This window comes from Falco rusticolus, chromosome 8 (genome assembly GCF_015220075.1).
Source record: "Falco rusticolus isolate bFalRus1 chromosome 8, bFalRus1.pri, whole genome shotgun sequence".
NCBI lineage: Eukaryota > Metazoa > Chordata > Aves > Falconiformes > Falconidae > Falco > Falco rusticolus.
In genome coordinates this window covers 42,633,550-42,645,662 of record NC_051194.1, presented here as the reverse complement: position 1 = coordinate 42,645,662, position 12,113 = coordinate 42,633,550, and the positions used below count along the sequence as shown (strand labels likewise).

Here is a 12,113-nt window from a genome sequence, read left to right as displayed (position 1 = left end):
AGATACGTTCTGGCTGGAATCATCACAAAATATATGAAAAAAGATTCTCAGAGAGCAATTGCCAGTGGCGCAATGTCAATTCACAAGGGCATCGTTCTAAACATCCTCCAGGGATTTGTGCTATACATTCACAACAAGTTTCATTACCAACTCAAGACATGAAATAATAGAAAAAATGCATCAAGTATTCTGAAGACATCAAGCTAGGAGAGAAGATGATTGAAATTTAGAATGACCTTTACAAACTGACAAGCTGGTCCAAAAGCAATTTGATTTATTTCAACAGAGACAAGTGGAAAATGCTACAGCTGACAAGGCAAAATCAAATACGTAAATGCAAAATAGACAGGATCTGGCCACAGCCACTGCTGTACAAAAAGATGCAGTGACTCAAGAACTGCAAGTTGACTGTGAATCAACAATACAGTGCTGATATAAAAATGATATAAGTTTTCAGATGTGTTAACAGGAATGTTTCATATATGGCACATGAGATAATTACTTCTGATTTGTCCCTTTATTAGAGAAGTACCAGACTTGAGCATCTTATTAAAAAAAAAAATCAAAACCAAAACCATAAAAAAAAACAAAACCAAAACCCAAACCAACCCAAATCCCAGACTAATTGCAAAGAGTCCAAAAAAGCAAAGAAATGTGAAAAAAGGTTTATAAAATGTAAAACAGAAAATAGGATTGCTTGGTTTAGAAAAGACCAGAAATAAAGAAGATAAAGGTTTTAAAATATCATACAGACTAATAGAAAGTAGTCTAAGATTATCTTATTTCTAAGACCACAGGAGAAGCAGTAATATATTCAATCTGAAATCAGGAAAATTTACATTAGACATTTTTAAAAAAAACCTTTCTATTTGTGTTCTGTAGTACCAGAAACAGCTAAAGGGGAATGGAATAGAAACTGTTCTTCAGACGTTTGTAAGAATAGGTTATCATCCAAGCTCTTCTCCAAGATGACATTTCTATGATACTACAAGCATGCTGAGATAAGTGTATTAAAAGATTATAAGGCAATGAGACTTGGATCCAAAAGCATTTAGCTGTCAAACTGAGGTTTCCTAACTTCCAGTGATACAGGCATCAGTTACATTTATACAGACTTTATAAAAAAATTAAGATTATGCCTAATTACAAAGTTAAAACTCTAATACACTAAAATAAATAGAAAACACTGAATAAACAGGAGAGACTGAAGCTGTTTACCATGACGAAAGACAGAATAGCAATCTCCCATAGATATGTTCAGAGTTGTTCTGTCTGAATTTTAAACAGTTTTCATTAACACAGTAGTGAAGTTAACTACCTAAAGCAGTGAAAATACTGTATTATAAGGTACAAAGGAGACCAAAATGCTATTTTTTTGATTTTCCACAGGTAAGAAACGAATTAGAAGACACATGATATGAAATCTAGTTCTTATTTTGCTAGAAGAACAAGCACGGAATAAATCATCAGCACTCTCATCAAGGCATGTCTATGCTGTGCAAGGGACTATACTGTAGAAACACCAAGTTCCAGAGGAAACAATGCAGCTGCATTTACGTGCTATGACAGGATTCATGAGCTAACTGATCTTCAAATGTGGATTTATGATATTGGGCATTATCTTGCGCTACTGTAGCTATACTTTTTTAGATCCCATATTAGGTAGGACTGTCACACTACTTCAGGAAGCTTGAAGCTAGCACGGAAATTTCTGCTTTGTACCGCAATGGGGATTTACTCTAAAAGTCATACTCAGTAAAAGGTAAAAAAGGTATTTTTGTACCAAACACAATATTATGAGTATGTTAAACTACATTATGACTGTTCTTTTATTTACTACACTAAATGAGTGCTTTTATGTCTTTTTGACAGATTACACCATTTTAAATGCAACAGATACTGATGCTTTTGTATCTGTTTAAAAAATTTCCAGAAAAATCAATGAAGTAGATTATACAATTAACTCTTACTTCTGTCTTCGATGTACTCATCCCAGTTAAATGTTGTCATTGTTGTATTAATATATGTACCATTTTCACCTATAGAGCTATTAAAGTAGGAAATAACAGTTGTTTCAAAAGTAGAATTGTCTGGAGGCCACTGCAGGCATTTATTCCTCAAGTTGCCCATGAACAGCTGCAGCCCTATTAGTGCAAATACACTCAGACAAAACACAGTCAGGATCATTACATCCGAGAGCTTCTTCACAGACTGAATTAGGGCTCCCACAATAGTCTTCAAGCCTGCAAAGAGAAAAGATTTTTATTATGATGTTAAACAGATACTAAACACACAAAAATTCAAGTGCTTTTACCTGACAAGATAAAGATTTCATGCAAAATGACAACTAAATGAGTCTAATATTTATTATACAGTAATTTTCATGAAAAGCCTTATTACTTGTGAAGATGAATGAAAAGCTGTAAGTTTATGCCTGTTTTACAGTGTACAGAAATAAAAACTACATATACCAAACATATTGTTTATGCCAAAACAAGTGATTTTATTATTCATGCTATATCTCAACCCTGCATAGAAAAGCATCGTTACTGTAGCTGATGCTTCTTGCCCAAACCTTTCTTATATGAACCTTTTGAAAAGTATTCTGCATTAGTAAACCCAGTACCAAGACATTATAAGTGCATATTTGAATGATATCATAAGAGGGGTGATGGTTTGGAGAAGAAAGACATCTTTAAAAAAATACCCCATGCATGGTCCATGCTATCCTTTAGAGTTTAATTTTTTATACATGACTTAAAACTGAATTGAGTTGCTATATCAAGTGCCTGCAATAAATGATAAAATTTGCATCAGTATGAAAGCTTAAAAATAACTTATATTTAAAACACGTACAGGAAAGCTTGATGTCATAAGATGCAAATCACATAGGCTGTTTACTGCAAATATCTCATGCAAGAATTTGTTAAACTCAAAGGCTGACCTTTTTTGAAAGGAAAATACAAGTAATATAAGCAAGAATCAATTTAAATAAAATTACATGTCTTGATTCCTGCTTTTTTATTTTGTTAACAATGTGCAGCAAACAAGGCTTATGCTTTAAAAATGTGAGTACAGCCTTTGTAGAACAAAAGTCAGCCTCAGTGTTTAACCTAGCTCTCACCTGGAATGACTGATATTGTTTTCAAAGCTCGGAGAACTCTGAATGTTCTCAACGCTGAGACATTGCCCAGGTCCACAAACTCTGTCACATATCTGTAATAGGGGAGTTCACACACAAACACAATGACAGCACACAAATAACAGTTGGAGATACGAGGGGCCTAACACCTTACACCAACTACTTCTTACCTGGGATTACAGAAATAGTTTTCAAAGCTCTCAATACTCTGAAAGTTCGAAGAGCTGAAACATTGCCTAGGTTTACAAATTCTGTTACATACCTGTAGGATTAAATCACAGTTACTCAGAATTGAGGCAGATTTTATCCTATTTGCTTGGGTCTTTGATCAAGACCTCTTCACCATTCACTGTATTTTGCCTGTGTTATAAATATGCTCCTGACCATGAAATTAAAATATGTTTTATCAAAATAAACCACATTGACTTGGTGTTTGAAACCTAATTTGGTCAGCTTATAGCAGGAAGTCAAAAGGATTCCTTTAATTCTGGGATGCAGAAAGGAGACAGGATATGAACAGTTCAGGCTGATGGCATTCACAATCCTAATGGGCTGGCACACCATGCTGGCCTCTGCAGCACATGCTTAGTTAGAAATACTAAAATGTGTAAAAGAGGTAAAAGAAACATATTGAAACTGCAGGAAGTCCAGGCTCCAAATGTTCTGGCTGACAAAATATGAGGCAATTTTTAGTCACTAATTTCATGCTATCAGAAGATATTTTTATAAAAAAATAAGTAGAAGACTTACGCAAATGTAATGACAGTGAAATCTAGCCAATTCCATGGGTCTCGAAGAAACGTAAAATCTTCTAAACAGAAGCCCCTTGCAAGAATTTTAATGAGGGATTCAAAGGTATAAATTCCAGTGAATGTGTATCTGAGGAAAATATGCAAGACAGAGTTTACAGAAACACACAAATGTTAGTTTTACACATGATGCTCTTTAGTTGCTTTATTCTCATTTTCTTCTTTTTAAGTTGCCTAAGAATTTAATGGCAGTTACAACCAACTTTAAACATCTGCAGAATGCATACCATAAGGAAGGAGGAATAAAATTATGATTGAAAGACTATATGACAACCCATAGCTTAAGTTCAAATTCTATAATCTGTACAGTAAGACAGCTACAAAACTCCTGGTTACATCATTGATGCATGTTTATGTCCAATCTGAATCCATGTTATAACAAAACATGCGGATAGATCATGTTAGGATTTCAGAATTTGTTTCCAGACTAAAAATGTCTTCCTTCAATGTTATTTTTATGCTGAAATGTTTAGTACCATGAGCTGGCAGTGTGCCAACCCTCATCAGTCCTCTTTGGCTTTGTTACAGAGTAGCTGTATCCAGTACTTCACCTTCAGCAAGACAGGCATAGTACCTAAATGAACCAAGAGTTTCCAGATGCAAAATCCTGTGTAAGAGCAACTAAACATTTTTTACAAATACAAATAAAATTCAGCTACTCATTTTGACTAAAAAATGTGGTTGAAATTTAAAAAGTAATAATATTTAATTCTGGCATTCTGAGTAATTTCAATTTGCTACCTGCAAATGATGTCATCTTGAAATATAGTTTCATTTATATTTTTAATGAAAAAAGAATTCAAATTAAACTATTTAAAGGTTTGAAATGGTTTTCAAACTTGAGTCAAACTGAAATGATTTTTCCAATGTTAGTATTTTCAGTTTAATTACTAAAAAATTTCTTTCCTGCACAACTTTACTCAACAGACATTGAGTATCTACATGTATCTATCTGTTGTATATCTAAATGGTACAATATAATGACATAAAGAAATACTGAAGCTAGATATCTTTATTCATAAATATTTACTAGATGGTAGACATCCTGAATACATACATGTTCATATCGAACTCAAAATAAGGATGCCTGCATTGACTTTAACAGCTCTATGACTTCACTTTTGAATACTGAAGTTTAAGCAGGTAAGTATCATCCAAAGCAGTTAGGAATGAAGAAGCAGCAGAAGTATAAAATGCTATTGCAAAAATGAAGCACCATGAAGAGCAGCGTTTCACACTGGGGTCTACAGCCTTGCAACTACAACAAAATATACACCAATTGTGTATCAGCACCAAGTAGCTGACACCGTGCTAGACCTTTTCTTTTCCTATGGGAATATTAGCCAACCACTTAAACGCTTTTTTAATAGCTCTTTTTTTTCCATACAAACTTTCCATTGTTAGATTGTCTTTGGTAAAGGAAAGCTGCACTACAGTGAACACAGCCATCCATCACACGATCCCTTTATCTGTAATGGCTATTGCAACAGACATGGGAGAGTATTTCCCCGCATTTTTGCACAAACATAACATAGAATGCAGTGGAAAATATTTATAATACACTTTTTTGCATGATCATAAGTCTAACTTCTCTTCTTACATTCTCCATCTAGTACTGCAAACAGAGGATGGACATTGAACAATTTGTAATGAGGCATTGTAAAATATATGTACTTAATATTGCACAGAAGAAACTAGCATCAGAATATCTGTTGAGAGGATATGCCAACCAGGTAGCTGCTGCCAGTGGATGCCACCCAAATATAAAATAATTTTACAGCAGTTTATTTCAGATTACCGAATATTATTATTTAAAAAAAAAAAATCCATTTAACTTACTCTACATTCTTTGTCCAGTCTGGAGGGTTACTCATGGTCATAAATACACAGTTGGTCAAAATAGTGCACATGATAAGCATGCTGAATAATGTAGGTTAAGAGTTAAGGAATGTAAGCCAGAAAATCTCATAAAAAGACTATCAAATAACACACTGCTTTGGCAGATTTCCACTATCAGGAGCTATTTATCCCTCCACACTCGGGGAAAAGCCCTGAATATGTAAAAAGCTTCCACAGTCACTGTTTTATAGCTAAAAGAGAACAATCACATACTAAAAATTAGAAAATATGAAAGATATTAAAAAAGCCCCAACCCTTAATTTTAAGAAGACCTTAGATTATTTTTTCTTTTGAATAAAAATGTGAAAGTTTGAAGTAGTAGCTCCTAATTTAGTAGAATAACATAAAAGGCACTTGTTTTGGATGATCCAGCCAAATCTGATCTAAATCATTCATACAAAACAGTGAAAAATAAATTTTCTTGACTTTTCTTTTTCTATGTTTCACCATAAAATTTGGCACATATCAATGTTTTTGCTGATCATTGTAATACATATATTGAAAGCTAGTTATTATATAGTAGGAGAGAACATAGGGAAATCTTAGTGATAAAATTATTTTATTACTGTTTGCTTTATATATAGATTTTGTAGTATAAATGTTGGCAGAGGGAAGACACATGATATTCTAAAAGAAAAGAAATCTAAAAAGAATTCCAGAACAGGTCCAAGTCATAAATAATTCCACTGATTTTAACAGAACTGCTCTGGATCTACAACCTTTCACTCTCTGGACTGACTACATTCTTCTCAGAAATGAACATACAAACACCAAAATGAAAACCATAATGATGATGCACAAAACGTCCACATGATGGCACGATAACCTAAAACTAGAAAGGACAAAGCTCGATTATGAGAAGAGCTTTAGCTTCTGTAACTGTAAAATGCAGGTTCACATGGTGTTTCTAAATAGAAGTCCAAGTATAATGGGGTGGGAAGTACTGTGAGGTTCCCCACATGAAGTTCTCTTTGCATGTCTACATTAATGAAGAAAACCTTCAAGTGACAGCAAATACCTCTGCCTTCTCAACCTTCAAACAACTGTGTGGCATTACATTCAACAATTCTTCGGGTTTTCTGCTCAGTAAATATATTTCAAATTCTTTACTCAGCATCTAGCTTCTCACTATGTAATTCATATATGAGCAAAGCAGAAGAGAAAGGTATTTTTAAAAAACATAGAAAATCATGTGTTATTAAAGTGTTCCACAAGCCTGTATTTTACATAGGCTTTCAAAATCCTTTTCGATGAAATGTCCTCTCAGAGCTGCAAATCGTCACTATTCTTTCATCAGTGGTAAAATAACTAGCATATACCTTCCCACAAATTTAAACAATGTTTTTTAACATTCTTTGGTGACTCTAGCTCTTCACCACCATCTCAGTCCCATGATCTCCCATTATTCCTTGTAATTGAATAATGCTCTATAACTTCCTAAGGAATGTCAGATAACTGACAATTATTTGTAGTGACACCTGTAGCAAGCAAATATAAAACAGGCTATGTAGTGTCATGATTGATCCTGAAGTCATTTGTAAGCTAGCATTGATAACACATCCAACATGTAACAACCATTGTAATTATCAGAATTCCATTATACCAAGATTGAAAAAAAAATCCTTTCAAGATTTATTCTATGCGATCTTAGTATCCCTGTATGTAATGTTATCACAAAACTACTTTCAGTGCACTTATGTTAGACTTTTGTAAAATGTAAGTGTGCAAACTTTTGTATTTGCTCCTTAAGTAAACAGCCTTGCTGAAGTCAATGCCCTCACTGTTCAGATCAGCATTTGGCATCAGACCAGTGGGATGCCTACTATAGTCAGCTATCAAAACACTAAAAAAGACAAAAGAATACATAAGTCACTATTACCATTTAGTTTTGCAAATGTCTACCTGCAATGTGGAAGTCTCACATCCTACTTGAAGACTGAAATGAAAACATCTACAGAATTACGAGTGCATAATTGAATAACGATCAAGAGATAAAATAGACAAGTAAGATACATATAGGACTGAGAATGCGTAACAAAACAAGAAGCCTAAGCTGTTGATCAACCTATCCTTCTGCAATTGTGATCTGAATCAGAAAGAAAGGAATTATGAAACCGTATTTTCACCAAATATTCATGCAAGCACAAACGTGGGATCAAAGATTTGCTTTTTAACACACAGTGTCAGTGAAGAACTGAAAGTATTTTGAGCAATATATCTGCAATTTATGAAAAGTGTGGAGGAGAGGAAAAGATAAAAAAATATGATGATTACAGGAAAAATAAGCGGGAAGGGAAAAAACAGGTGTGTTGGGGTGGAAAGGACACAGGAAAAAATTGTAAAGGGCAATGACTGGCTGTCTATCTTCTGATTCTACTATATTAAGATCCAGCAACGAACACAAATGTAAAAAGGGAATAACAGAAAGAATGCAAGACAAATAGTAGAGAGAAGAGGGACAAAACACTATAGATCACATTGATCCTGGGACATGTGCCAGAGAATGATGTAAATACTACATAACATCTCATTCACTACAGTTTTAGACTAACCACTTAAAAGGATATGAATGTACCAAAATCTTAATAGCTATTTTTCTAAGAGGATTGAAAGGAGTTAACATGTACAGGGCAGAGGTGGCACTGAATCGGAATATTGCCTTCCCTTTATTCAATACTATAAAGGTCTGGAAAAAGACAGAATGAAAAAGCATTTAAAAGGCACCAAGTTAGAAACAAGTTACAGGTTAAAGTCCAGTATCATTTTCATTTAATCATTAATCATATTTGGTGAAACTCTTCTTCCATTTATACCTCCCCCAGAATCACAATTCCCTTGTCCAGTTCACACATAGGAGAGTCCAGAACCCAAATTACTATAAATACAGTTGCATGAAAACATTCAAGTAAGTTCATTTAGATACTACAAGTAATCCTGATATTGCTACCTAGAAGACAGAGAGGTATACATAATACATAATTTCTGAAGAATTAGTATATGACGATTTGTACCTTATAGTGAGGTATGTAACTTTAAAAAACATGACAGCCATTAAAACTTCAGCATTCCCTGATCAAATAGCCAGCATTAGTTAATCACATTAAAGCACTAAGGCAATAGTACTTACAAAGTGATCTAAATTTCATGAATGACCTTCATGAAAATAAGGAAGAGTGTTCAATAACCAGTTTTCAACATTACACTGATGTACTGAACAGTTTTTGCTGTACTCTAAGGCAAGAGTAAACGTATTGGTTCTCTTTTCAACTATTTCTTGTGAGTTTCATACCTGCAATTCTGTCTATTTTCCTTCTGTTATGCTTTACTTTTACCCAATACAGAATTCAATAATCCATGTATTTTCACTGTGTCTCCACAGTTTCAGCAATAGCTCATGCATACTATCAACATTTTAAGAAGCATTTATAAATGTAATAGTTTTCTTAAGACCTGGGAAATAAAGAATAAAGCCTTTATTTAACATGCAGAAAGTTTTAAAATTATTTAGATTTCCATGCATTTGGGGAAATTCCTATTCTATTTCTATCATCACTTCTTTTACACGTGTGTGAAAGTTCATGCTCTTTGAAGGTAAGTGGATCTAGCTAGCATTGTGGCAGCCCTAAAAAGCCCAAAGGGAACACAAGCCATGCAAACCTGGAGCACAGCCAGTAGCCATGATCTGCCTCTGCTGGAATCAGAGGGCAGCATTTGTAAAAATTATGCTCTACTTTCTGAGCAGGTGTGCCAAATACAGCAGCTGAAATCCTGAAAACAAAATGCCTCCCCCTGCCTGAAATCATTTCAGTGCTTCCAAACAGAACATACTTGCATTCCCAGATACCCATTGATTCACAAGCCATGCCCTGGTCCTTTGTTGTAGAGGAGAAAGGATTGGTCTGTAATGTACTCTTTGCTACCATTGCTTTTCAACTCTATTACTATTCTTCCTGGAGTTCAAGAAAATATATCCTCAAATCAAAGTTTTTCATATGTTTTCTGTTCCCTTTACTCTGAAAAAAAAAACCTGATGAAGCATCAGTTGTGTGATGCTGACTCATAAAGACATATTAAAAAATTTAAATGGAGCCTGACCTAAACGAGGATGTTCAAAGATATGCAAAGAACACCAAGAAAAATAATGGGAGAAATTACTATGGCAATACATGTATAGTTTGGAGTCTTACATCTCATCTACTAGAAACCACTATGCTTTTGGAAAAGATCAAGACAACTGATAGGCATTTCTCAATCAGGAAAAAGAAATTCAGCAGGATTTCACTTTACGTCCACACTTAATTGCAGAATTACTTTTCTAGTTTCCAAAGCGTGATAATATGTGTACTAACTTTAGGATTTCCAACAGTGAACTGAGAGTTTTGATACTGCAGAACTGGGAAAGAAGGAAGGAAAGGGATCAGCACTTTGACCCAACTTCCATTTGCCTTACTTCCAGACTTCAACAGGGTAAATCACTTGAGTAAAGGGAGTAGAACATTATATTTAATTGAAAACTTTGTTTTCAAATTTAACTCTTGATTCCCTGTAGCACAAATTGAGTTTTTAGAAATTCTGCAATGAACATTTAAGGTAGAGCTGTTTTTTTTTTAAAGCTGTTCTGTCTGTTTAGTTTATCACAGTATGCCTATGTTGTTATTGTTTCAACATATTTGTGATGAGGCATACCCTTAATTCCTGCAGGAGGTATCTTAATTTGTATTTTGTTACTTAGTTCAAGTTTGACTCCTAACAATCGCTGGGAGTTTTCTTCCTTTTTCTTCGAAGTATTTTTTTTTTTGCTTTCATGGTTGTTTTTTAAATTCACTTGTTTTTATTCACTAGCTAGTTTCCACAGGAAAGAAAAGAAAGCACAAGAAAAAATTGTGAAGACAGAAAATAAAATAATGGCAATTTGTTCTTTACTGATAAAATAATGATGGTGCAATACATAGGATGCCAGAATCTGAGCTACTGGAATTCTGGAGGAAACCCAAGGCCATCTGGTCAAAAGTCTAAAAGTTCAGCACTTCTGTGCTTGGCCACAACAATTGTTGTTGTTACTTTAAACAGAAAGTAAATATGTGGGTTTATTTTTTCAAAAATGAACATATCTATAAAATATTTTTTTAAATTACGCAACATTCTGCCAACACTCCAAGATTAATTCCTGCCTCCTCTTTTTGTCCCTCTTTCAAACATCTCTTTGATAAAAATCATAGAACAATATAAATCTGGATGTGAAAAGTTTTTCACTGAGATATATGATGCCTCTACAGAGTACAAAACAGAAGAGGATGATCTTCAGCATATCCTGAGAAATTACCTTCACGTATTTCCCTATCCTTCCCAGCAACAAGAGAATGCGACCTAGACTTTCCATGTGACTGTGAAGAAAGCTAGTGAAAAGGCATTCAGCTACCTTTTAGATGGGTTTCATAGTGAAGACATGATCTTTTCGCATCTATAATACAGCAATTCATAAAATAATAATTCTAACGATAACCCCTGTGCTACTTCTTAATTTCTCCTGTGTGTAAAACACTGAAAGTTACAAGTTTTAGTATAATGCCAGGTATATTAAAATAAACCTAAATGCATCTCTACAAACAAACCAGGTCCCACAAACTTTCATTATTAACTTCTGTTCTTACAGTTAAGATTTCTGCCAATGAAATGGGGGAAATGTATAATACCTACAGACCATGTCCAAAATACTGGGAATATTATGCCTGTGAGAGGGTTCCTTGTATTTTAATCTTCTTAAAGTCTGATAAAAATATACAACACACTCACTTTTTTATTGATATAATATGGGTCCAGGTCTTCCAAGGGCTCAGACACCATTCCTGGAGGTATGTCGCCATAAATAAATGGCAGTGTCTTTCCTGCCTCCAAGTCGCTATTTGGTTTTGGGCCATCTTCATCATCATCGTCTTTGCGTTCTTGTTTGGATTTTTTAGCTTTTTCTTCATTAACACGCTGTTCAATAGCTGCAAGTGATTCTCTTGTGAAGTAGCGGAAGCTGTCAGGTCCTGGTGGTACCAGCACTGATTGTGCCATCTTTTCATCCTGCACCTCTTAATTACTGTTTAGCCTCTCTCATAAAAAAGTGCTAAAAATATATATATATAAAAAAAAAAACACAGAAAAAATTTAGAGCAACACAAATAGCTACAAATAATACAAAAGAATATACCTTCATAGAATTTTCTGTGGAACATCTTGTTAAATTCAGTAATTATCATCCAAGACGAGGCTGCTGT

General features: G+C 34.2%; 1 protein-coding gene across 1 annotated transcript in view; it reads right to left on the bottom strand.

Annotated features, from left to right (window-relative positions):
- Positions 1–12,113, bottom strand: part of LOC119152713 (sodium channel protein type 2 subunit alpha-like) — an 80,890-nt gene that overhangs the window by 47,605 nt on the left and 21,172 nt on the right. Inside the window, exons 2-7 of the mRNA XM_037398339.1 lie at positions 11,644–11,962; positions 8,418–8,536; positions 5,791–5,880; positions 3,893–4,021; positions 3,125–3,216; positions 1,971–2,243 (exon numbers count right to left, since the gene is read on the bottom strand). Coding sequence (XP_037254236.1) covers positions 1,971–2,243; positions 3,125–3,216; positions 3,893–4,021; positions 5,791–5,880; positions 8,418–8,536; positions 11,644–11,910 — 970 coding nt within the window. The 5' untranslated portion in view covers positions 11,911–11,962. The remainder of the gene's footprint in view (positions 1–1,970; positions 2,244–3,124; positions 3,217–3,892; positions 4,022–5,790; positions 5,881–8,417; positions 8,537–11,643; positions 11,963–12,113) is intronic.